General features: G+C 42.3%; 3 protein-coding genes across 7 annotated transcripts in view; 1 reads left to right on the top strand and 2 right to left on the bottom strand.

Moving 5' to 3' along the window:
• Positions 1-20,336, bottom strand: part of LOC105457593 — a 35,930-nt gene extending 15,594 nt beyond the window's left edge. The window contains exon 1 of one of the 2 annotated variants that reach the window (XM_011702351.1): positions 19,746-20,336. In XM_011702351.1, coding sequence (XP_011700653.1) covers positions 19,746-19,817 — 72 coding nt within the window. In that variant the 5' untranslated portion in view covers positions 19,818-20,336. Of the gene's footprint in view, positions 1-15,559; positions 16,672-19,745 lie in introns of those variants that run through there. The other variant, XM_011702350.1, reaches the window with a different exon arrangement.
• Positions 20,337-20,466: 130 nt separating this feature from the next.
• On the top strand, positions 20,467-23,655 carry LOC105457637 (UPF0605 protein CG18335-like). Its single transcript, XM_011702433.1, has 9 exons — positions 20,467-20,537; positions 20,600-20,680; positions 20,846-20,984; positions 21,175-21,271; positions 21,406-21,581; positions 21,683-21,808; positions 22,582-22,687; positions 22,946-23,174; positions 23,415-23,655. Exons 2-9 carry the CDS (start codon positions 20,628-20,630, stop codon positions 23,482-23,484), a joined length of 996 nt encoding a protein of 331 aa, XP_011700735.1. The 5' UTR covers positions 20,467-20,537; positions 20,600-20,627; the 3' UTR covers positions 23,485-23,655.
• Positions 23,387-27,472, bottom strand: part of LOC105457594 (kynurenine--oxoglutarate transaminase 3) — a 5,165-nt gene continuing 1,079 nt past the window's right edge. The window contains exons 1-8 of one of the 4 annotated variants that reach the window (XM_011702357.1): positions 26,617-26,762; positions 26,036-26,169; positions 25,780-25,930; positions 25,351-25,587; positions 24,805-25,048; positions 24,530-24,696; positions 24,010-24,360; positions 23,387-23,908 (exon numbers count right to left, since the gene is read on the bottom strand). In XM_011702357.1, coding sequence (XP_011700659.1) covers positions 23,852-23,908; positions 24,010-24,360; positions 24,530-24,696; positions 24,805-25,048; positions 25,351-25,587; positions 25,780-25,930; positions 26,036-26,169 — 1,341 coding nt within the window. In that variant the 5' untranslated portion in view covers positions 26,617-26,762 and the 3' untranslated portion in view covers positions 23,387-23,851. The other 3 variants (XM_011702358.1, XM_011702356.1, XM_011702354.1) reach the window with 3 other exon arrangements.

Genomic DNA, 27,472 nt, shown 5'->3' with positions numbered 1-27,472 from the left:
CTATCCAAATCCGGCATTGATAAGGGATCTAACGCGTTTCGAAGATTTGGGCCTGATTATGTATGCCATATCTGGTACTGATGTGGCATACATGATCAGGCCCAAATCTTCGAAACGCGTTACATCCCTTATCAGTGCCGGATTTGGATAGCCGCATTCAGGGCCGAACGTTAAATACGGCATACCTGATTTGGCCCTGATTTCTACCAGACCAAATTTCTACTCGGGTCAATATCACGAAGTCCGACGTGCGCGCGGACTTCAGAAGAAACGAACGGAGGGGAATTCGAAGCTGAAGGCTAAACTATTCGCGTGTATGATATTTCCAAACAAATTCATTATTTATTAAATTTTAAAAAAAATTTGACTAAAAAATTATTTTGTACACGTCAAAACAGAAATTCAATATCCAGGATTTTTGGTCAGATTGCTAAAAAATTTCTTGATGTATCTTCACACTTCACCGCTACTCTCATCCACTCGGATTGCATGCCCGACGCGCCAATATATGTAAATGAGCAGCGCGATAACTTCTGTGCGGTCCCCTCGATCCTTTGATCGTTTATCCGTATTGCCGTTTCATCTCCTCCTCGCTCGCGCGATCGCGATCGATAGAGATAGCACGCGAGATGCGCGACACGGATAACAAACACGCGGCGGGGCATGCGATATCACGTATGAAAAGTGAGCACACGTGTCCAATGTGTAATGGGCCCCGCGTGAGTTGCCTTCGGGGTGCATGCATGCCGGCCACGGTATTCTTGTTCCCCGACGCTTCTTGTTCGCAGTGCCTCCTGCTGCAGCCCACTCGTCGGTGGCTTCCCAGCGCGCGTTATTACGATTATATTACTACTCGGACGGGCCCTTTCGATTCGCCCGCTCGTAAAGCCCGCACGTGATAGAAATTCCTAGCGCACGATAGAAATTCACGGTGTACTCGTCCTCACGCGGTCGTCCTCATTGGCCCTCAAGAGTTTCCTCCCCACAGAAGGTCCCAATTATGTTGGAAGAAAATAAGACCAAAGTACCAGAATGCTTCTTATACATTATCCGTTCTTACCTATTCCTGTTTTTCTGATATGTTTTGTACCATTTATATTTATTTACTTATTTGCTCCTTATTTATTTCCTGCGTTTATGTACTTATTTTATGCCTGTTTCTTATATCGTTTTCTTTATTTTCATTATATATTTCCATGTAAACTCAGTATTAATATAATTAATAATTATAGGTAACAATATACTGAGAGTATAATTAATATTTTTTATATATTTTGTAGAGATTTTTAAATGTAGAGGCGTTCTTAAATATACTGATTCATCGAAAGAATCGCTTTCGTTTTATGACTTGACAAGCGTATGAATAAACTCGCTACGTATCAACGGACGCAATAATGTCAATAACAACTGTTAAGGAATACGGACTCCAATCTGCGACGGAAGTTAAGCGATGTCTTGGTCATTGTTCCATTACTTCTTCTTCTTCTTCTTGTCCGGTGTCCCTTCCTTTCTTTTATGAGCTTCACCATGTAACAGGTTTGCACTGGTGTTGCAAATGTTATTACGAGAGATCAAGCATGCGTACATTACTATCATTCATGGCAGCAGACTTCCTGGTGCCTCCCGTCGTAAACGTACGACTTTTTTTTCAAGCTCTAGAAACGCGTTTCATTCCAGCGAAATGCGAGCGATGACTAAAGAGAAAATATCAAGAACGACTAATGGGCAACCTAGTCGCAGACTGTAAAAATTATCAGTGGTGATTTCTGTATTCCAAAGTAGGAAACAAGACAAGATTAAACTATCGGATTTTCCGTGGCTATATGTTTAGAAAAAACTTGATTCTTCTGTATTTTTTTTATATTTTAATCAGTAGGTACAATAAAATATAAAATTCCAATCCTAAATGTGTGCATGTATGTGAAATCATAATTCTAGAAATGCGTTTAATTCCAGCGAAATGCGAGCGATGACTAAAGAGAAAATATCAAGAATGGGCAACCTAGTCACAGGTTGTAAAAATTATCAGTGTGATTTCTGTATTTTAAAGTAGAAGACAAGACAATAGAAGTTTGAACTATCGTATCTAGTGGATATATATTTAGAAAAAAAATTGGTGCTAATTCTGTATTTTTTTATATTTTAATCAATATATATAGGTATAATAAAATATAAAAATCAAATCATAAATATGTGTATATGTGAAATCATTGTTTATTATTAAATTCTCTTTAGTTCTCTCGTATAAAATATCGTAATTTTAAATCGCGAAGTGCACAATCCCAACAGGCACAATCTCGAACATCTTTATACGGAGAGTCGCATTATCCCGCGACTCTCGAGAGGATTGAAACCGCGAGTTATGCGATAACTTCGCGTGCTTCTTTCTCCACTTCGCGAAGTACCGCGAAGTATCTTCCCCATTGTACGCAGCGAGACAATGGACAGATATTATACGAGAAGGAAGAGCCGGCGCGCGGCGGAGAGGTGGCGCGACTCCGCGGGATAAGAGGAAGAGGAAATCTCAAGATGATTTCACGGTCTAGGCCGTGGCAGCCTCCGGCTGTCCATTAGATCGAGCATGTGTGATAGCTCCGGCTACGATTGTTACGCTCGGCATCGGCGTAAAAGCGCGCGGTAAACTCGCGGGGGAGGATGATCGCGCGTATCGCAATCGATCGCGCATCTTCGTGACGCGGAGAGATGCGCTGACGGAAGGACCGAGAGACGTTGAAGTGGCGGCGCGCGCGCGGAGATGGCGAAGATTCTCATCGGGGACGCGCGATAGAGTGCGAGGCAACGCGGGACAAGGCGATGCATGATCAGCTGAAAATGTACAATATGGCTCGAGACATGAATAAGGCTTTGTATGTCGCGCGAAATGTGCAACGGAGTCCTACAACAATAGACCTTAATTTTATCGATAAATACCGCAGTCAATTGGAAAATCCTCGATCATTTTCTCAATACGAAGAGTCATTCGATAATTTCAGTAATTTATTTTTTTAATAAAATAATTTCTGCCCGGCAATGAAATATCGAGAGTCAAATCTACACGCTCCGTTTGCGTAGCCTGCACCGAAAATTTCGATTGTTTCACTCTCTTTTTTATCTCTTATTCTGAGATTGCGAGATATAAAAATCATTATTCTCCCTTGGCAGCCACGCGTTTAAAACGGAGGGCCCTCGACGCGCCCGCGCCGACGGAGAGATTTCTTTCCCGCCCGGCGCGCAATTACGCGGCGAAAAATCACGCGAACCGAAGAGCGCGAAACGTTGTTATTTCGCGGGTAATTACGGCGTCAAGAAAAGTTCCCGAAAATTACATACATTCCCGGCGATTAAGCGGCGCTGATTTCACCGGCCGATTGCGACCCCCCGAGACGGACCCCGCGCAAGCTTGTTCGGCCTAGTTCTTATAATTCTCGCTCGGCACGCATGCTGCACGCTGCACACGTCGTCTCGCCCGCTTTTCTCGCGCGAGAAAATGGTCGGCCTTGAACTCTCCGGTGCCGACCTTGAGCCGACAACGGCGGAGACCCTATCGATCATCGGCACGCAGCCCGCGCGAGCCGGGGCCCCGACAAATTACTTAATTGATATCCAGCCGATTCGAGACGGTCAGGTCTCGCGAGACGCATCGCGGGGCCCATTATGGCGGATTTGCACGCTTCCCACCCCGATTCGCCAATAGGCGAATCATCCGTGGCGAAAGAAAAGCGAATCGGATAACGGCCAGGGCAAAAACGACCCGATGAAATTTCCGAGCCGGGAAAAAGACTCGACGGCTCGGCCAATCTCGATCTCTCCCGCGGCCGAGGGGAGATCCGCCATTAAAATTTGATCCGACGACGACGGCGCGGTAGGACACCCCCTCCGCGTATACGAACGTTATGCGGAATGGCTTATAATTATGTTATTACATACAGATTGGTATTGTGGGTAATTGTAGTCCTCAAACGGGCGGGAGAGAGAGGCCTCGTAATTCCGCTCTCCCGCGAATTTTTCAGAGGCTCACCCATCGAGAGCGGTTTACCTCGCGAAACGAAAACTCGCTCATCCATTAGCCCGGCTAACATTTATTCTCGTTGCAGATTCATCGCTTTCACTCCCTCGGTTTTTTGTTCCTCCGCATCAGCTCCTACACCCGTCCTGTGATGCGCTCAAACAGAAAGAAAAAAAAAAAGAACCCCCGCGCTCGTTCGTCCAACGCGCGCTCACGTGGCGCGATCGCGTCAAGCTTGAACCGTGCAAATTCGCTTTCACGCGCTTTTCCACTCCGGCTATTACGCCCGCTTTGTATCCCTCTCTCGTGACGCCCGATTAATTCTCCACGTCTTTGTTTTATATATCTTTTGACGCCAAAGTATGTGCCGTATAATTTTCTGCAACTGGCACCGGCTGGCTGAACCGGATAATTAACTAATCTTCTTTCGACGCTCGACGATTGGCTATTTTAATTATATTGTCACGCAAGATCGCGCTTTTGCGACGCTCCAAGGGACAAACGGCGGAGTGGAAAGGAATTCACGTTAATTCCTTCACTCCCAGCATCCTCGGTCGTGCGTGTAATCATATTTTTATTCACTTCTTAACATATGGATATTGTGAAATAGAACCTCTTCTCAGATCTTATATGGGTAATTTAGGTACACGGGAGTTTCTAAAAATTTCTGAAATGCGTATCCGCGATTGCGAAATACATTTAAAAAGAGCACTTCAGATTTCTCTCCTGGAGTAAGATACAAACTAAGGATAAAGACAACGCAACGATTCAGAGTATATGGTCATCCCGAAAGACGTTCTAATCGCGGCCGTCGGACATGCGCGCCTATCACGCAGCCGCGTTGTCGTCGGCGGTAGTCGGGGTGAGAGACACGCCAAAGTCACGTAAGCACGACCACGTCCGGTACAGACTGTGATGCCACGCGTCTATCAGGAGAGCAGAATGTACGCACGTGGCACGTATGCGCCATCGCCGTCGCGCCGCGCCGGACCGTCCCGCGCTGATGCGCGCGGCGCGGTCTCGAGGATACACGCGGCTCGCATGCTGCGTGGCCGGGAAGCGGACCTGGGTCGTCAACACTTGAAGCTTGAACGATGCCCGGTGATATTGACGGAACGGAGAAAAGCACGTGTGTAACCGAATCGTGTTTCGCGGTCGTAGATATCAGGTTTCTTATCTGATACATAAATTCTCTATCATTGCATTACATGTGTACTTATATAGCTGTGCGTGTAATCGTTGTTCATCGGTAAAAGAAAAAATAAAGAAATTCGTTCCTTGATCCAAATATCGAAGGTCGTATGTTTATCGCGACCGATAAGATACGCTACTATGTCTAATTTCTTTTTTAATCTCGTCTGAAATTTCACATTCGGACGTTAATTAGCGCAACGTCACTCGCTCTAGGATATACGCCTTGCCGTTACGTCAAGGAAATATCCTGGGCAATAACTATTCACCGCAAACGGCAGGGTGAATTAAATGCACCCGATAGCTTTCCTCCTTCGCGTGACAAAAACGCAACGCGGCTGATGCACTCGCCGTTTTTGCCCCGCGGTGAAATTCCAACGTCGATAGTCATCTTTACACGTTGTTCGCGGTTAATTTCATAACTCTCCTCGCGGAAGCAGCGCAAGATGGGACGAAAGGATCATCTCGCTGGCCCATCAACGCGCGAGAAGAAACGCGCGGAATTCCATCGCGCGGCTCGCATAATCGGAAAATCAAACGGACAGTTAATCTTAAGATTCTCTCTCCACCTCTGTCTGTTTCTCTTTCATCGTAATTTCTGCTATACGATAAAAAAACCGGACTCACTGCATATGTATCATTGCACGTTAATTATTTTTGTCGTTATTTAGCTCTATCATCGAACTTGAAAAAAAAAGAGAGAATAAGCTGTCGCTTTCTCGAAGAAACTTTTCCCTCTTTTGCAGAATAGAATAAATTAGATGAATATACATTGCGTTTTTCATCACACCGCGCGGCCACGAAAACAGACTCACTCTCGGCGCCGTCGTCTAATTACGCCCGTAATTGCATTACACGCAAGCATGACTTTGGGTTTAATTAGCCGGCGTATTTTCCGGCGGCATGGAAAAATCAATCTGTTAAATTTCGAGATACGATCTAATTTCGTTAATTAAATTAAATCACGAAAATTGATTTTACATTGAATTAAATTCACCTCGTTGATCAAATCAAAACTATTGTACGTATTTCCTAAAAGCTTGAAAGACTTCGTTGCGCGCACGAGTGACAATATCTTTACTAATTGCGGCCAATTAGCGAATGCACTTTCTGGCTCGATTTACTTTTGGTTTCGTTAGATCGCTGGCGCGCATTATTATCTTCTCGATCGACCGACCTTAACGAGTGAAGACGATGCATTTCGGCGCGACGCATCGCGATTCGTGACGCAGTGGCGTGAGGCGTGTAAATCTCGATAAGACTAAAACGAGAAGTTAACGGTACGCGCGAATGATTAGCACACTAACCAACATCGGAGGGAAGTCGGAGACGGCGACTCTCTCGGCTGCGCTTATCGATCGTGCAGACAGTATTTTCAAACCCGTATTTATGTACGATCGCTCCTTTCTTGCTGAAGAACTCAACTGAAGAACCAGTCTCGAGATACACGCTTCATTTAATAAGTAAATCCTGAGAGTCTCAATTTGAGATTCGTTACATTATATACAATCGCTATTAAGTATATACGAACCGATTGAGGAACTCAAAATGTATATTTATTATATAATTATAATACATACGAATCTCGCATCGAAAAGTGTATCGTGCGAGATATTCAGAAACGAAATTTTCACAATAAGTCGAGTACGCTCTCAATGATCACTAATCAAAATACTGTTGGCTGTCCTCGATTCAAGAAACAAGAAACTTGGTTATGAGTATTTCATCTGATACGCTTTTTGAAACATATAACGACCATAAATACGAACTTTGAAGAAAGGTATTCCAGCTAGGTATGTAATTAGAATGCTTATAAATTTAATGGAGTATGAAGATATACTTTCACCCGTTGAGTTATTTGATACCCTTCGCTGCCGTGAAAAAAAATTAGAGTAATATTACTCCGTGAAAAAAAAATTAGAATATTAAAAATATTAATAATATTTTTTAGTATAATAATATTAACGATAAAGTATATACATTTTTTGTATCAATATTAGTTTTTTTCACTTACATAAAAATGTGGAAATAAAGAGCTGTCAGCTGCTCGTTGAAGCAACGTTCAAGTCGCATTTTAGCTATTAGATACAATAATTCTGTATTATTTGGGCAATTTCCTCTTCTTACATCATCGTAAATCGAACATGTAAAGAAACAACATTTGCGCCGGGTCACCGAGGCAAATTTCGAATCCGTTATAGGATAATTTCCTTTTCTACGATTTAGAAGTTACTCATCCGGGAAAAGGCGCGTCACGCGTGAATGGTACGCATAAATCATCGTGACGTTCCCTAACGCCGATCGAGTGATCTCTTATTCAGGAATCCGAGAGACCAACGTGAGAATCAGAACGCGTCCCCGACGCGGAAAAGCTTCGCGGTCCAGATAAGCAGAAGTAATCGAGTGTAAATCTGGTTCACAGCAAATTCCAAGCTGCTCGTTCAACGCGTCCGCGATATTACAGTCATTCGGCGATGCGCAATCGTTCGATTTCTCTTTAACTCCATTAGTTTGTCACGGCGTTTCGTGAGCTATCAAATCCGAAATTGATTGTCGGCGGCAAAAAACGTCATCTCGATTTCGCGGGATTTCTCCCCATCGCCCGCCGTGGCGCGAACGAGTATATATGTATTCTCGTAAATTTATCAGACCGCATACAATCTGCCAATCCAAAGATCCCCGCTGCGTCACCTATAATTTTCGCGCATTTGTGAAACTTGTCTGCATCTATATATTATAAATATTTTAATATTGCGTACAATTTATCGTTATTACCCAAAGCCGCGTATTAAGATTTCGCGCGGCGCAATTTTAAATGCCTCCAATCGAGTCCAATTAAAGTCGGATCGATTTCCCGCGATGATTCCGCGGGCCTCCACCGTTCGACGCCGTCGCGCGAAGGACGAGAGGAGGCTCCCCCTTGTTTTCGCGCCTCTCATCACGGCTCGTTATTGTTATCGGGCTGCGCGAGGAGGCAGGTGTCACGACGCGCGCGACGTCGCGTTGGCGGCGTGCGTGGAGAGCGCGTATGCGCGTCCGCGTTACGCGATTTGCGCAAACGTCTTGATCGCGACTCTATCAGGCAAGCATAAGCGTCAGAAAGCAGCGCGGCGCGGCGCGTCCCGTCCCATCTCCCGTCCCGTCCCGTTCCGTCTCGTCCCCGTCACCGTCGCCGTCGCCGTCGACGAAGAGTTCGCGATCGCGCGCCGCGCCGTCCGCGTGCCGCGGGCCGCGCCGCGCACACGCGTGCGTGTCGGCCACGCGCGGGTGCACACACAACACACCGCTCGCTCTCTCGCGTGTGTCGCCCACGGCGGCGACGTATACGGCGGCTTCTCGCTTTGCCGCACCGGGAAAACTGCAACGGCGCGGCGACGCCGGTTACCTCGCGTTATACGCCGTGATCGATACGAGCGCACTTCTTCACCGCGGGGGCCTCTTTCTCCTCTCTGGATTATCGTACCCGTCAATTCTCAAACGAGTCAAAAGTTCCGTTTTCCTTTAGGGCGCGTTGCGTAAGTGATACGAACGATAATTGCTTGCGAACCAAGGGATTTGGGATTCCAAGCGTTGATATTGAGATTCGGACGTTGGAACGATATGATATGAATATTACGATACGAATATTAAAGTGCTGGAAATCTATATTCCATATGCAGTTTGCTATGATAAAATATTTAAACACGTTGGCTGCCTAGCTTGCGCGCAGCATTGAGATATTTTAATTAGCACGAAACTCCGAGAAACACCTTTCCCTAGGAGAGAGATCACGTTTATATACATATACAATAATAACTTTCAATAAAGACAAAACAAATTTTAATTACAGGCTGTAATTAAAAATAATCCTTGTTGATCCGGGGATAAATTTATCATTCAGGCATTGATGTATAAGTTAAAAATACACGAAGAAATTGTATTGACGTTATAACTTGACACGCTGGCATTTTCATGAGTATAACGTCTTGTAGCTTTGCGTCTCGGTAAATAACTCCGATCATCTAACTTGCTCGCGCGAATGACAAAACGAGCGAGTACACAGACGCGGAACGAAATCTCGGCTTTTGTGAGAGGCGTTTTGCGCGGCGCAACGTGCCTGCCTGAAAAATGCGCGACGGCGTATATAAGATCCCTGAAACGGCCCTGAACTCGATACACGGCGCGCGCGAACGATTTCGTTGCTATTATAAAGCCATTACCACCGCCGTTGTTGCGTTAAAGCGTTGCGCAAATAGCGCGCGGCGATAAATTAATGTCATCAGGGACGTAGGAATTTTCGAGCTTTCCCGCGTACGGTGCATTTTGCAAAAAACCTGCTGCGCGCATGCTGCCCTGTTACGCGTGTAACAATGTACCAACAATTGTAACTCCCCACGGCCAGCCCGCCCCACGCGTGTGCGTACGGATTGAAAACATCGTTAAACAATTGCACGAACGCGATAAAGAGGGGAAGAGAGAGAGAGAGAGAGAGAGAGAGAGAGAGAGAGAGAGAGAGAGAGAGAGAGGGGAATGGAGGCGGGGGAGGGAAAGAGCTATAGAGAAAATTTCCTGCATACAGAAAGATTCGCCGTTATATTGTGAACGTATAATAAGCTGCACGGATAATAGCAAATGTACGACGAAAAGCACATTCCAAATAATCCGCATATTTACAAATAAAATTGCAGAGATAAGAAAATCAATGCAAGGCGTATAGAACGCCAACCGTGATATAGCTTGGTATCGATATTATATCTGCTATCTGGCTACTCGATTTTGTAATCTATACTCGATGATAGGTACTTTGTTCGCGTGGGAATTAAAATTAAATCGCAATGACATTGCCAATTGAATCGCTGTTAACTTTGCACACCGCGTACATATCGATACGCGCGAACGTGTGTTGATATATAGCTGACTTAAGAAATATCAGCTGACTTAGACCTTGTTGACTTGTATGTATATACGTGACATTTGTCGCAATTGATAACCGATGCGAAGCGGCGAGCAAATAAGCAAAGTTTTGTAAATAAATCCTACGGAATCGATAAACTAATAAAGATAATTAAATTACGTCAGACACAAAAATGTCGATTGTACGAAATAATTAATCGAATGAGAGCTGTCAATTAATTAGTGACAAAAAGAATCGAGCGCTGGAAGCAAGCTCAAGATTGCGGTGAATGGCGCGACACGTCGAATTAATTATAAACAATAAATAGCGAAGTTAACAAAGTGCAGCGGTTATCGGTAATCCTCCGTGGAGGGAGGGAAGGGAGAAGGGGAGGAGGGAAGGATACCGTTCTTTATCCGCGTGTTTTCCTGATGATCTCTCTTCAGGGCTGATACCTACGCACGCCCACGCATCTCGGACCGAGAATACACGCCGGATAGGTAATTCCTCGCGGCTCCCTCGCTTGCTTTTCCACCCTCTCGCAACAACAAATCGCGCATATATGTATATACGGGCGCATATGCACGTCGCGCGCACAAAGGCGTCCTCCTCGCCCACGTTCGCTGCGCTCTCGCACTCGCGTCGCGCGCGGTTATGCCTTATTTATGAGCGCGAGGCGCTCATGCCCGCTTCCTTACCCAATAGCGCAACAAAACGGAGAGATACGAAAGATATCCCTCGCGGAAAGTGGAATCCCGACCGGAATTCGTTTCCCTCCCCCCCCCCTACTCCTTTTCGATTTATTAAGAGAATAATCTGAATTTCCAATTGAGCCAATTTTGCGTAACCGCAAACGATTTCTAAGGTATTTGTGAATAATGGCAAGCGAATTTGCACTTAATTACCATTCTCTCCGGGCTATTTGTTAAAAGATAAAGATCTCAATCTTTGCGTCCGCGTAATCGCAGATGTTCCGAAAATTTTTTAAATTATTTTAGAAATAACTCAACCTTATCCCCTAGCAACAGGTACGGACGTATCTGTTGCACCATAAAGATAAGAAACGAAGTGCATGTTTCGAACGTAACCGCGAAATACCTTCTCGCGCGAAGAAAAGGAAAAAGTGGAAGATACCGGCCGCGTTGGAAGGACTCTACTCGGTGAGGTGAACCCTTGATATATTGTCTAGATACTTGCGTTGTACGGCGGGTACTAATCTACGAGGCAATCCGTACAGCGTCTGACAGAAGAGAATTGGAGCGATCTATCGATCCCGAGCAAATTGGAGGAGCCTCATCGGCCGAAGCGCGGGGATTGGGAATCGTGACTGATTAATATGCGCGCTATCGCGATGTCCGCATAGATTTTTGGCATCGAGTATGGAATACGGTTTATGATGTGATTTACTGAACGTCGATGAACACGCTCGTGCCGAGAAATTGCTTGAAAAACCCGTGACAATCTCTCTGTATATTTTAAAATCCAAACAAATCTAAATAATAAATAAAAAATATATATAATTTTCGAATCCTTAGATATATATATTTTTCATGTAATTTATTTATAAAATTATATTTTTACCTCTTTTTATCACGTTAAATGCGCATAGCGCTGCTTTAAAGCGCGTAGGATAATAACGAATGATTTATCGCGGGTCATTTGCGACCGATCGGAACATAGGACAGCGTATTTCTGTCGGGGAACTTTAATTTGTTGCTGCGCGTCCGAAGGGGATATATTCAGGAATTACGCGGGCAGGGCATTGTGAGCGAGATAAGTTATTCTCGCGGCAGAACGCGCGCAGTACGGAGCACCACAGAGAGGTCCTGATTTATCGGGAGTTCTCTCCCGAAGATGGGGGCATGTTCTACGGGGAAACGTGACTCGTTAATCGGTACCATCGTACCGGCTATTTTATCCGGTTAATAACCAGCCGTGAAATGAACGCGGGAATACTATAAATACTTCGGGGATTATCCGGGGAAGAAGTCAGGGCGGGGAGGAAGGGGGGACCCCCGGGAATGAAGATTAGAGTCGGTCTTGATCTCGAGATAAGATAGGACTTTCCAATTTAGTTGCTTCTTTATCGCTCCCGATAGGTGTTGCAAATTTTCGCGAGAAAGAGAGATAAATAGAAAAAGAGAGGGAGAGTAGAGAGATATGCTCTGATTTTACGAGAATATTCGTTGGACAAATATAATGGGTAGGATAATAAAGTAGCGTAGAGCGTCTTAATGTATATTCTAACGCAAGCCACAAAGGAAATGGCGAATTAACGGAGGAATTATAAGGCGGCGTAATGCGCGCGATAGAACTCGTTTTCTCTGCGGGGCAACGCGAGCCGGGAGTGAAGGACAAACGCGCGGTGTAGTGTTTGCGTACCGTTTGCGCGACAGTTACAATAATCTCGTCGAGATTTGCATAACATGTCCTCATTACCGAAAACCCGGCGCAGCCGTAAAGAAACGGTAAAGGCCCGTTAACGCGCTTCTCATGGGATAAGCATCGTGGGATTTTTCGAAAAACGCGAAGAACGGCGGAAACGACGACGTCCTGGTTCGAAACGGTTCGAACTTAAAAGAATTCTTCACTATGGGATACCGCCGCGATTACCGGCGTGGAAGGATATACAAAGGTCTGTGTCAACCCTCTCTGAGAACGTGCAAAAAAAATAAAGAAAGAAGAGAAAAAGGCGAGAGGTCGTTAGCCTTCGAGAAAAGCGTATGCGATAAACGAAAGATTCCACCGGGCAAGAGTCCGTAATTTATAAGCTTCGCTTTATACGGATATGTACGAAAGCCGCGCCGCATCCGAAGCGAACCTAATGGACTTATTTCACTATTGCACTCTGAACTCCTTACAAATGGGAGGCCTCCGCCTAGAACGCGCTCTCGTGTCATTTGTTTTCGTAGCGGCCTGTCGTTATACCTGTAACTTTACTCGTGGCGATTACACGCAAATTCACGCGTCCTGAAAAAGCTTGTACATTTCTCATTTTCACATCGCGCGCGCTGCAACAGCGGGATACCATTCTCCCCCCTGGGGAATTGTCTTCGGCGTGCGTTTTCACGGTACGTCTCCCACGAGAATGAAACGCTCGCTCGTTAAGAGCCGCACGCGCGACTATTATTTCTTTAATAAACGTCGATTAAACGGACGCGCCTTTGGCAGCCGCGCCAATTAAGTCTCGAGCCACTTTTAATTGTTCCCAACGAGGCTAAAACGCGCCCATCTGCTCTACGTCGCATGTCGCATAACAATGGCTGTAACACTAACGATTACAGGCCACGAGCCTGTCTATACTCCGTTGTTTATTGCAATGTCGACGACACGAGAATCGATCTACGCTCATTCATCCTATGTGAATCGGGGATGTATAATACTTCCATTGGGAACGGAGAATTGGAAGTCGTGGGCTGAAAGTTTAGCTTTGAGAACTTCGAAATTGTATCGTTATTATACGAAGAACATTACACTAATTAACTCACACAGTGATTCTGTTTACGCGTCATAAATTAAGTTTAATTTCCCTTTTTTTGTCCTGATATCTCCAGAGCATCGATCACGTAACTTTTTCCCCAGGGCAAAAACGTGAAAAGTAAAAACACCGACGACACACTCTTAAAGATATCTTCAATAGTATCTCGTCGGTGTTTTCACTTTTCACGTTTCCTCCCTACTGAAGAGAAGTCACATGATCGATACCCAGGAATGCCGGAGCGGAGTTCTTGCTTCTGCAAACACTTCCCTTTTCCCGAATACAAATATCGCGTTATACCAACATGTACATTAGTCCCTCGGTAACCCTTGTAAATGGCCGCCTGTGGCGTATCTTGGACGAGCAAATTGGCCGGATGCCGAGCGATCGTCGCCGGTGATCAGCGGTAGTTTCGATTCATCGATTCGAACATGTCTACACTAGGCATGCAGCTGAATCGTGTATGCTGGGACGAAATAACGGGATTGCGTAACAAATCGCGCAATTACAATGCGAAAAAATGTCGGAGAATCAATTAGAAACGAGACGCGCGACAAGAGGAAGAAAAGAAATCGCGCGATCGACTTAAAGTTGCTTCATTAGTTACATGTCAGCTATTACCTGCTCGTTCGAATCGCGAGCGCGCGCGCGGTTCCCGACTCGTGACAGTTATTTTCCGTGGGTTTTAAATGCCGCGCGGCTCTTATTTCACGTTCGCCTTTATGTCGGCATCTCTCTCTCGGCTCTTCGCGCCGGCTATTTTTATAATTAAAACGTTAAGGTCGCCCTTGGGGCCACGCTACACGGGACAAGAAGGCGCTTCGCGCACGGAATTATGCACATCTCGGGGAACGTAGGCGCTTTTATATAATATTATAATAGAGGCGCGCGTGCGTTTATGTGCTCATCGAAGGAGAGATAACGCGACTATAACGCGACTGAAAACTCCCCTCGCAATTATTTCGCGAGCGAGGCGCGCGCGGCTCGCTTTCGTTGCAATAAAAGCGCGACGCACGAATTACGGCACACACAGGACTCCGCTCCTTACGCCAGTGGAATTAATCATGAGCGGAATTAACGCTAAACGAGCGCAATTATACGGCCGCGCAATTATATGATGCTACTAAAACAAAAGTGAAGCATCCGGGCTATTTCAGCGGAGACGCTCAGAGAGGAATTAATCGATTGAACATTATCCACTAATCATTAGCCATTTAATATATTCGTTCGGCACGTCTTTATCGGTCGATAAGTAGAAAAAACGACGAGTTATTAAAGATCTCGCATAAGCCGCTCTTAGAAGCGTCTCGAGCACGTCTCGACTACCTGTCGTTGACCGGTTCCGAACGCGAGTACTACTGACTACTTGAACTTCGAGATTAGTCACTCCTGCGACGCGGGATTTACTCTACCATGAGAAAAAACGTTTCCTCAATACTAAAAATCTTCGAGCAGAAATTAAAACTTTGTTCTTTTTTATCAGAAAAAATTTTCGTTATATTAATTAATTAGTGAAGTAATATGTATAATTAATTTCCGAGGAAAGATAATATCATCGATAAATGAAGAAGCTAAAATCTAATAGAAACGAAAAAAATAATTATTTTTATTGTACAATTATTTTGATAATTTTTCATCATTTTTTAATTATTATTTATTTTTTACTTTAAATTTTTCACTTTCAAAAATTTTAAATGACGAATTTATCGTAATGACTGCAAAATTTCGTGGTCACACGACAGGCGAATGAAATTTTATATGTGACTTGAATTGCTCCTTTTCACGTGTGCCAAATCCGTCAACTGATTTCCAGGACAGCTCACCTACTTTACTAATACGTACTCGCTCTTGCGCGGTCATGCAGATATTAAACAGACCCAATTATCGATTATGATTATAACACGATTAGTTTTCTTTTTCGATGCAGCATTTTCAAGTCTAGGTGAGCGGGAGACATGTGGCCGAGGAGGATTGAGAGAAGATACTTCGGCCTCGATACGTCGGCACTCACCTTCAGATCGACATGCCGTCCGTCGTGCGAATGTCGCCGATGGAAACCCGTCACGCTCGAGAGGATCGTCGACACGATCATGCGATCACGATTGTTATATGGTCACGTGTCGTTATCAATTACATTCCCGGCAGAAAACGCCGGCTCGCGACAGCCGTTTATTACGAATATTGAATTCGAGGATTTTTATCACTCGTTACACGAGACAAACACGAGCCGCAAAGGTTCGTAAAGGATTTCACCGAGAGTACTTCTGTCACGACAGATTTATGATCTCTAGGGTGATCGGCGAGACACACCTGACGAAGAGTAGAACCGCACTGAACTGGTGGCTTGTCGCGAGTATATCCCTCCTCCGGCCTTTGCCCCCCTTCTTCCTCGTGTCCTTTCTCTTCCTCTCTACCGAGCAACCCTATCTGACCTTTTCTTGTCTCTGGACTTGCTTTGACAGCTCGGTAACCTAATCCAGCATTTTTTTCCTAGCCCCTTTGAAGAAGATCTTTAAAGAAATCGCCGTTTCTCTCGGTAGTAATGATATAAGCGGTATAAAAAAAGAATGAAAAAATGTGCCCATATTTAGCTGTATTAATGTTGAAACTCTTGAATCTACAATTTAATTGATCTTTGGAATCAGCATGTTCTTCTTTAAAATTAAGTATGATAGTTTTTATCATTAAATATTTCTAATATCGGTTAAGCTTGATAGCTAATCTAGAAAAGAAAATTTATTTGAAATACGATATTTCAGATTAATTAAAACTACTGCCTTCAACTTCTTCGCGTCTCTTGTTATTCCTTTGTTGACTTCGAGGATATACACTTTGTTACATAGTTTAGTAGGATCTAAGGTAAAGAATTCAAGCCTATATTTCATCCGCGTTCCCGAGGCACCGGACCGTTTTCAGCGCCTTGCCGATCCTCTTCGCGGCTTTAACGATCACGTGAACCGTCGTGTTCGCCGATTCCACCGGCGCGGGTTTATGGATTACGGTGCTTCCAACACCATAAAGTCTGCCAGGGGAGATCAGCAGACGCGCGCGTGAGTCACGACGCAGCGCAGGAGGAAAACGGCCCGCGTCCTGCATGTATATATAAACGTTAATATCGCTCATTCCTTACGACGTGTCGAGCCGCGGAGGAGTGCAAGGGCCTCCGGTAAACCGTTAGCCGCATCCCGACGGTGAATTCCTCTAATCTCTCGACCCTTAATCATCATTGTTTCCCGTAGAAGTAACGCGCGCGTTACTCCCCGCGAAGGAATTTGAGATCCTTCCTGAGAAAATCGGATCGCGCGATCTCGCTGCATTTCGCTCGCGAAATCTCTCACCATTTTCGCGTTTCAGCGGATATGTCGAAGTATCCGCGTCCGATAGGCGGATTCCCGGCGGAATGCGGTCACGTCGGAATCGGCGAGTGTGAGAAAGTCGCCAGAAAGAATTCCACCTTGGAAACAGATTGATTTCCGTCCGGCGGCGGGACACTCGTTATTTTATTCCGCGCGGCAGTTTCCTACCGGCAGTTTAACATGAAAATACTGAAAACTCGCGAATAAAAATCTCATAAAAATTCAATTTTACGCTAAAGAGAGATTGACTTTAAGTGACTTCCGATCGAAAAGTTCAGATAGAAAGCACCTTCATATATAGCTTACGCTATGTATAAAATAAAATTAAATATACGCGGATCTATTCATATATCTATCGTAAGTATAGTTATGTAATTTATTTTATCATTTTACATTGAGCGTTGCTTTTGATTCTTTTATTTAAACTACTTTTATTTCAACTACTTGCTTAAATTACTCGTTATTGTGTCGACAGATTATATCACCGGATAAATCAATGTTCCAATTCACTAAATATACAAAATCAAAGTCTAAATATCGTTGTGCTTCTTCGTCGTTCGTTATAAAGACGAAAGGGTCGACTTGACGATAATCCGTAAATTATGCGAACGATCGTTGTCGTGTGTGAATTATGCACGCGCGTGCTCTTCGTCGTCGACGACGACAATGTCGTCGTTTCTTCATCCTCCGGTGGCACATCGCGCCTTGTACCTGCGTCTCGCGTACTCTTTTGTTCGGACGCACGCGCTCGATGCATCCGCGTGATCGGCGTGACTCGCATCACATCCGCGGCCGCTTCATTGTTCGTTGTACCGGCAACGCGACTCTATAAAGATGTCCAAAGCGAGGCGCCCGATACTCGGATCGCAATCGGACGCAACCAAGTTGAAAGCCATTGGTATTCAAGGAACGGAATTGAAGTGATGAAATTAGGGGAGCCGCGTGTTTCTTTCCTCCCTTCTCTTTTCTTTTCACGATACGCGCAGTACACAGAACGCGAATGACTCATATATGTGCCTCACGCGCGTGCCATGCACCGTGTGCTGCGTCATGTGGAAATCTCTCTGGATATCATGTGAGGAATCTTTATAGAAATTTTCTTCTTCAATTTTCCTTCACGACCTCTCGAGAAATCATATTTTTATCATTATTAAAAATATAGACAACATAGAGGTTCTTAATTTTCACAGAAATGCATCCTGGATTTTTATCAGCAACAAGTTTACAATATTTAACGATGAGTTTTTCCAATGCTTACTTTGTTGAAAGTTATTAAATTGAGAATACAAAAAGTAGTAGCGCAAATTTAATGCCTTTCTTTCTGTTCGAGGAACACATGTCCGGAGTACCAAATGGTTTTATCTATTGTATAAAATCCCGAGAAAACTGACTGATATATTCAGGGAAACGCTCGCGTGTCGACAAACTTTCTGTGCGCATTGCGGTGTCATGTTATAGCCGCTTCCGTTCGTGGTTTCCGTTCCGTGTTTTTTTTTGTTGATAAAACGATGGTCCAAATGTGAAAGTTAATCTAATTTAATAGATAAGTCCAATTTCTATTCCTTAAGTTTCGTCTTTCAAAATTCTCTGGAAATGCCTGAATGTATTTAAATGTTCAAATATGAAAAAACGACGCGTCTGCAAAACAAACTCGAGAGTTAAGTTAGATATTCAGCCCTATCGTGATGATATTTATAGATTCACTCGCGGCGAGCTCTAATTAAGAGTCTGTGAAGGATGAATGAATTAACCTTCTGATTCACTGAGACCAACGATCTGCGCATTGATATCCGACTGCTAATTTATTGCCAACGTCGAACGTTTCTCGTAGCGCGACAAAGAGAGAGCGTTCAGGTAGTCAATTAAAATTCAAATTTTTCTACTTTATTAAACAAAATATAAATTCTGATTACTTATATTATTGATTTTATAGAAAACATAAAATTTTCTACATTATTAAATTTCGACTTTTTACTTGAAGTAACGCGTGTCATGACTGAATCTCTGTTTATAATATGCATCCAATATAACGTTTGTATCGTGTATATCTGTCGCTACATGTCCTCCACCCACGTCGCGAGTTGACAACGAGTAATGCGTGATAACGTCGCGTCCGGTTATGGGGACGCGAAACAAACGCCAAGCAAAACAGAGAAAATTACTGTCCCTTCATCAGGCACACGAGCGCGCGCGTGCAACTGCATTTCGTATATGCACCTGGTATACACCTGGCCAGGTCATGACACTCATGACCCACCCTCTGAACGGCACGATCAATGCTTACTGAGTCAGTACCGGCGAATATTTCATTTCGCGACGACATTTTCTCGTAAAAACAATATTAGCCGAATCATGAATATTGCAGGATAATCACGGAACGTTATTTAATTCTTTCATTACGCAAGCAATTATGTATTTACGTAAACAAACAGAATGAAAATTGAACAGGGTATAGAATCAAATGATCGCAATATGCGGGTAATTTCATGACTTTTTCCACTCTCTCGTCGCACTGTCGAAATATCCGGAGAACTCATAAACGTGGCCAAGCGTCAAGTGTTACCGCCATAAGTTTCACTTTTCCTTTTACGCGCTGTTATTATTATCGTTGCTTTCGCACGTCAAACGTAGGTGGAATTTCCACTTTTCCGCAAATCGTACTCCGTGCCGCTCATTTTTTTTTCTTCTACCTGCTTCTATCTCCCTTCTTATTATCTTTCCTCGACAAAATATTGGTATCGTTATACCAGTAACTAATGTCAAGGAACACGATTACTTGCTATCGGTCAGCCGGTCTCATTAAAATGTCATTAACTGCTTAAGCATAAACAAGTCGTTTACCTCGTCTTTGGCCACTTTTATAGCCTCGGATTCGACGTAAAAGATGGAACTCATCTCTGGACGGAACCACATAGTTCTTCACTTCTCTCTTTCTCTCTCTCCCCTTCCAAATAATTTATTAACCCGTTTAATCACGTAATCAGCGAGCTTCTCGTTTCCATCACCGTTTCGAACATAAAAAAGACACGTAATCGCATCACAACACTCCACAAATATTCACGAAATTATTCCATATTACATCACCGATTTTTTTCGACAGTTTTGTCGATGAATAAGTTTTTTATTTTATTTTATTTTTGTATCTCAAATCACTTCCATTTCTGACACTTATCATCCAAGAATGAATCACGTGTGTTTCTATCTAATTGTAAACAAGTATTTTTCTCTCACAACTTGACTTTTCATGTCTGTATATTTTTTGATCACACGAATTTCGGATGCTAATTAAAATTTCAATTATGCAAGAGGCACTTTTTAATGCAACATCCTATCATCACGGTGGTCCCGTGAAAACTGGAAAGCGAAACTATAATCACGCACTTCCCCCGTTTAAGTACGCAACGCGTGTCCTCCCTACTCTATCACACAAATACTCTCTCTTTCTCTTTCTCTTTCCTCTCTCTTCGTCATCCCTATCTCCCCTTTTTGCCGGTCGATTATCTCTCAACCCGCATAAATTCTTTGCTCAACGAAAGTCGCTGCAAAAAGGCTTGTAACGAGTGAAGTAATACCGAAATTTCAATTGTTTGGTATGCATTTAAATTTGGTGTGCATTTAAATTAACAGGTTAAGGTGAGAAAAATGTTTCTTTAATATAAAATAGGAAGCTGTAATTTGCTTCTTTTCCGATACAGATTTCTTGAGAAACTATAATTTCACAGAATGACTGCGGGTATGGAACTTTTAACAACAGCGGACCCGCATTTTATTCCAGGGTAGAAAATTAACCCTTACAAACCGATAATAATCACTCCTGTCTTTTGTATATTAGAATGAATTAATAAGTTATTTCTTAATAATCCAATAATTTTTATGAGCGTGGGACGGATGTACAGAGTACTTCGCGAATTTCATGAAAATCGCCCGGCTACTCCTTTCAGATATTCCGGCTATTGTCCGCAGGACCGATTCAATTGCGGTGAAACGTACGCAAAAACCACGCATAGACTGCTGCTCGATCCTACGATTAATCATGCGAAAACGCTTGTCCTGGCGAATCGTGCAACCGATGATTTCGAGGTGAACGATATGCGACGATATACTTGACGATAAATTAAAGATAAGATAAAATAATAAGATAAAAACAATTTATATAAGAAGTTTTGAAAAATATTCTAAAAATATATATATCTTACAACTTATTTTACCAGTGCGTGTATCTAAAAAATAATCTTTTTATCCATTACCGATCCAACACCGTACGTGGTAGGCATGGCGACCGTCGAGAAGCGATATAAATGTGGTCAATACTCGCTGTAAGAGGACCGATCCCGTTTTCGTTCACCCCATGTTGCCAGGATACGAGGGTGCTTATCGGTTCCTTGTATTCCTTATCAGTACAAACTTCCGATACGCGTTAAAAAACTTATCGCGAATTCGCGTCGTCGCGGAATGAGTTTTCCTTGAAATTCAACCGATTACCGGGCTCACACTTGCGTAGGTCTCGTACCGGGATCGAGCATTAAACTCGGACAAAGATACGCGGTGTGCGCGACCGAAGGTCTCGCCAACTTTGAGCGACAGCAATTGCGAAATAAGGCAGTTTTAGACCGGCTGAGGAGAACGGTTGCCGTGCAATGCGGGCAAGCCGAGCCGCGGAATTTGGAGGAGCGTCTGGTGAGAGAAGGAGATCAGAAATATCAGAATCATAAACATTTCGAAACTAAAAATAGAGGGAGATCCACTCACAATTTTCGATAATTTAATTTTTATTGCAGCTGATCAAGACTCACTATAAATTGCCCTTGCTTACCGTGCGACCTGAATATATGGCAGCGAAGAATAATTTGTCACCGGACAAACAATGCGAAATGTCGGAAAATTATACGTCTTTGTTGTACATATAAAATTTAAATTTAAAAAACATATAAACATAAAATATAAAATTATGCTGAATGTATAAAATAAAATTAAAAAAAATGTGCCAACATCACACGGTGTTCCCAAGCGGTCACCCATCCAAGTACTAACCGTGCCCAACGCAGCTTAACTTCAGTGATCGGACGAGAACTGGTGCTGTAGACGTGGAATGGACGTTGACATTTGTTATAACGTAATCACGAAACTTATATATCATCAAAAGAAATGGAATTATCAATTATATATAAAATTCAGTGCGAAATGTCGGAAAACTATATCCCTTTGTTGTTACATATAAAAAATAAAATTAATAAATTATGCTAAATGTATTAAAAAAAATATTTAAAAAAATGTGCCAACATCACACGGTGTTCCCAAGCGGTCACCCATCCAAGTACTAACCGTGCCCAACGCAACTTAACTTCAGTGATCGGACGAGAACTGGTGCTGTAGACGTGGAATGGACGTTGACATTTGTTATAACGTAATCACAAAACTTATATGTTATCGAAAGAAATTGAATTATAAATTGTATATAAAATTTATGGATCAAATACAACTACTCTAAGCTCTTACGATTAAAATAAATGTTTATGATTTGTTAAACTAAATTTATTGCAAAACAATTAAAATAATTGTATGCCCTATATTAATAAAGCGTATACGTTGTTTCAATTGTTTCTTTAAATCAATGATGAATTTGCTTTCTGTCATTAAATGGCACAATTTGTATAACTATTAAACATTATTCTATCGTTTCCCAAAAATACAGTTTCTACATGATTACCAGCAATCGAATATAATGAAACCTCAAAACAACAAAAATCCTGTGTGGCATTCCTTCATCCACGAAAACGCGAGAAGTAAGCGAGTGTGCAAGATGACGTTTGTCTCATTGTCAGTAATATAATTTTATAAAAAGTTTAATCAGTTTATATGTTAGATTTAGTATAATAATTCACATAATCTTATAAATTAATTTCTAAAAAAATATAAAAGAAAAAAAATATAAAAGAAATTTTATACTTTAATTTATATTTCTATAAAATATAATTTTTAAAAAATATGCAAGACACTTTTGGGAAAAAATATACTTGTCATATTGATTATACTTCGCAAAGGATACGCGACTCACATTCCTCACGGTTACAAGGAATTTGGAACGATTATCCCGTCATCCGACAAAGTATTACATAGTTTCGCAAATTGTCGAAAGGGACAAGGTACAAAATATGAAACTATCGCTTATCCCCCTGATCCCCCGTTACTTGTCCAATCCACTGAAATCTACTACGAAAACGTCGGAATGATACCGAATTATCTTGGGTATATTCCAGGAGCAGTGTTCAGGCGAGTTCAATTAATTAAACACGATCAGATTATATAGGATATATAAATATGAGGATCAAAGGATCCTAGGATAGGTCAACCCAGAGATCTAAGGATTCAAAAACTCAGAATCTAAGGACGAAGAGTTGGGATCTAACAATGAGAGTCCGAGGAAGAGGAGGACTCGAGGATCCAAGAGAATCCAAGGATCTAAATATCAAAGAAACAACATATTTTTTGTTAAATATTTTTACTTCGTAGATGCGGTAAAACGTTCGGAGTCGACTCAAGAGACGTCAAGAAACGGCTTCGAAGAGACTCCGACCTATAATTTTAACTTCCCATCAACGCAGTTTATTCGGATCGATTACTATCAATCATTACTGATATCATGACTGATAGCATCACAAGACTACTTAATTGAACCACTACTGCGTCAGAATATATAAAGATTTGTATCTATAAATTTAATATCACAAATATAACAGGGATAAAACATTTATCAATCCAATATGATAAATACGTATAAAAATTGCAGTAAGTCACGTTAATTGTTTCCTATTTGTATCGAGCAAACAACTTTTCGCGCCCACAACGTGGCACGAAAGTTGCTCGAAAAAAATTAATACAGTGCACGAGGCACTTATCAATAGTCACCGAATATGCATACACACATTTACACATGTGCATAGTCTCAATTATTGAGATGCCCACTTCTTCAAGATATCGGCGGCTGCTTTCAAATTTTCGTCTTTCTGTTAAAACGCAATAATCGATATTTTAACGAACGTCCAAAGTCGTATGCCGTCTTAATCGAAGTCCATTGCCCTTACCTTCGCCGGCCACACGCGCTTACCTTTATAAAGCAGTACCGCACATAATCCTCCGCGAGAGTTTTATGTTCCGGACCGTAGAAGGCCGTGGGAGGAATACCTTGAAGACCGACGTTCTTCGTCATCCACTTGGTGAATCTGTAGTCCTTGTTCACGTCCGTTTCCTCCTGCAGCCTCACTTTGCTCTCCAACGCGGACCAGTTAGCGAGCATGAAGTAACCACCCTCGGGTATTGTCGGTATCATACCAACCTCCCGGAGGAATTTCGCCATGTAGTCGCGCTTCGGTAACAATTCCATTGCCAAACTGTGGAAGTAACATTCCGGCTGTCCCAAGCGTTCCAATTCCAATTCAAATCCAATAGCTATCGCTTCCTTTATAAAAAAATTAATATATTAAATTAAATAAATTAATATTATATTAATATATTATTAGAATAATTTAATAAAATAAATAAATTAAATAAAAAATAATTTACTGACTTATTTATCGGAATAAAATTTATAGAACTGAATTACAGAGAAGTTTTATTTAATTAATTACCTGAATCGGCGTGGAACAGGTATATACGGTGTTCTGATGTACTACTTGCAGATTATACAACAAATTCGCCGGCCCGTAGGCCCAGCCTATTTTCCAACCTGTAACGCTGAACGTTTTGCCCGCTGATCCGATCGTGATTGTGCGTTCGTACATACCGGGCAATGTTGCTAATTAAAAGAATAATCTTTTAGATATCATTAACTTATTATTGTATATTTTTAGATCTCATTTTAGGGATTCTATATCGCATGCGGATTTTATAAGGCGATTCTTACCGATTCTTATATGTTTGTACGGCTCGTAAACGATATGCTCGTAAACCTCGTCGGCAACCACAAGTGTGTTCCATTTTTTCGCGAGATCGGCAATAAATTGCAATTCGTCCAGCGTAAACACTTTTCCTATGGGGTTGTGTGGGGTGTTAATGATGATACCTTTAGTTTTCTCATTGAAGAGACCTTCCATCTCTTTCTTGTCGAATACCCAATCGCCAGAGGTGACCGTGCCCGATGTAGATTTCTGTAAGAAAGTAACATTATATATATTTAATGATATTTTAATGCAAAAGTTTCTTCCCTGCAGTTATTATCATAAAATAAGCGCGAACGTGGCATAACAGACGGCGTATTGTTATGCCAAATGTTTTGGGTTTAATACCCGGTAGAATCAACCAATTTTCATATGCCATGCGTTTTCTCTCTGGCTTTAAATTGTCCCATATGCCTGTGTACAATCAGCGCACCACAGGCATATGAAGAGATTGGCTAAAGCTAAGGCTCGATTTGGGCTGCAACCCCATTAGAATTATTCAAAATTCTTACCGGTTTTAATGCTATGTATCTGGGAATTCCTCCGGCGGACTGCACCATAGGTACGTAACAATCGAAAAAGGGTTCAATGATGATCCATTCATCTCCAGGATTAGTGTGACCTTGCAGAGTGGCATATAACGCTTCGTAAGCACCAGCAGTGACCAACACTTCCTTGTTCGGATCCAAGTCACGCTTGATAAGCTTGGAGTAAAACTTTGCAATTGCATTCACTAGTCTTGGATGACCCTGCAACATTCACATCTATATTAGCAAAATAAAATTCATTGTATCGCGCATAGACGAGATAATTTTATCATTGCTAGTTATTGACCATTGCAATTGCAGTACTGCGTTAATGTTTCATAAAAAAATTAAATCAAATTAACAAGAGAAATACAAATTCAAAAGTCAAGTGAATGGAATGTTTGCTATACTTACAAATCCTCTCGTATACTGTTGCAAAAGCGGATTGTCACTTTTGGCAATAGCAGCCAGAGCATTGGTCACATTCTCTGGCGCGTAGTAGTCAGGAAAGCCCTGGCCCAAATTCAGTGGCTTGTACTGCAGAGCGAGCTGGATGTATTCGACCCTAACCAAACAAACATAACCAATATATGTGTAGTAAGTTTTTATAATTTTTCATTTTCCATTTGTTTATGTACAAGAAATATATATCTAAAGTAACGTTACTTACCAGACAGATTTTTCATTGCCCTTCAAACGATTCGGTAAATCAAACTTCGACATTTCGGCGATGCTTCTGATATTTCTCACTGTATTGAAGGAAACGGTCTTGCTTGTCGCCAGGAAACAAACTCTCGTCAGCATCTAGACGGGGGTACAAACAAAATCTTAATATTCTTAATAAAGCAACTACGGCAAATCGCGTTCTGTTGTCATCTCAATTGAACACGATAGCTATTATCTTTGAGCGATGACAACAGGTATGTACAACAATTCGGAAAACGTGACTCGACCTTCCGGAAGCATCAAACATCGGGCTGAAACGTCGAAATTATCGCGACGATTGTCGTCATAATTGTCAACTACACAAATCGTCGTGATAAAATATCTTACGTAATGCCATTGTGGCGGGAAACTTGATTCTCGCGACGGCGAAATACCGCTACTTTTAACTCAATCCAGCGATTCGTTGTTGTCGGATCGTTTCGATTTAATTCAATTTGAATTGATCGCCGAGAGAAATTCGCGGTGTCGGACTTAACACACGTCGTCGCGAGCGAACGTGTTGAGGATTAAAAAGAATAGACGTACTCGAGGTAACCTGGCTCTTCGCCGCTGGACGGTGAAACGAAACGATGAAGCGAGAGCCGCGAGAGGTTAAAGTACTCTGGGAGTCGGGAACGCGACGCGAAGGTCGCGCAGCGGAAACGATGGGAAACGGAATGCGACTGAGCGAGTGGCGCGAGGTACGCAATCGCGTCATGCAACAAGTGTGTTGTACGGAGGATTTCAAAGTCAAGGCTGTTCGGGCGTGCTATCGACACTATTGCATCATTTCACCCTTGTTTTACATCTAAATAAAACGATAAAGATAAAATATAATGATATAATTGCATCCTCGAACGCAAAGCCATATGTTATTTTATCTTTATCGTATATAATTTAGACGTATCTAAAGTAAGGACATATGTAAATGACATATGCAGTAATACTGATACCGCGCACCTCGAACGTAGACTTTAGCTTACTTTACGACAGCTGTTAGCCGTAAAAATTGACCAATTATCAGTTGAATATGTGAATTAGAAAAAAATCGATTATGATGAGTAACTTTTTACGACTTAAAGCTATATATAATATATATATAAAATAGGTTTTTAGAGTTTATGACATTTGAACAAATTCAAATCAATTTGAATTTCGACAAAGCAGATCGACACACGTTCCATGCGTTAATCATCGTTATTTTAATTTCCATCAGTGATTGAACTTCATGAAAAATAAATTAATATACAGTTGCAAAGATATCTGGTAGCGAATACCTGCACGATCGAGTCAAGGTTTCGAAGAGATAAGGAACATGACAAAATTACGAATAAAGAATTATATGGCTCGATTTCTTATCGCGATTTACGTGGATTGTTTTACACCCACATTCGCACGTTGT

Source organism: Wasmannia auropunctata, unplaced genomic scaffold, assembly GCF_000956235.1.
Source record: "Wasmannia auropunctata unplaced genomic scaffold, wasmannia.A_1.0 LD335200.1, whole genome shotgun sequence".
NCBI classification, from domain to species: Eukaryota; Metazoa; Arthropoda; class Insecta; order Hymenoptera; family Formicidae; genus Wasmannia; species Wasmannia auropunctata.
This window is presented reverse-complemented; position numbering and strand designations above follow the sequence as displayed.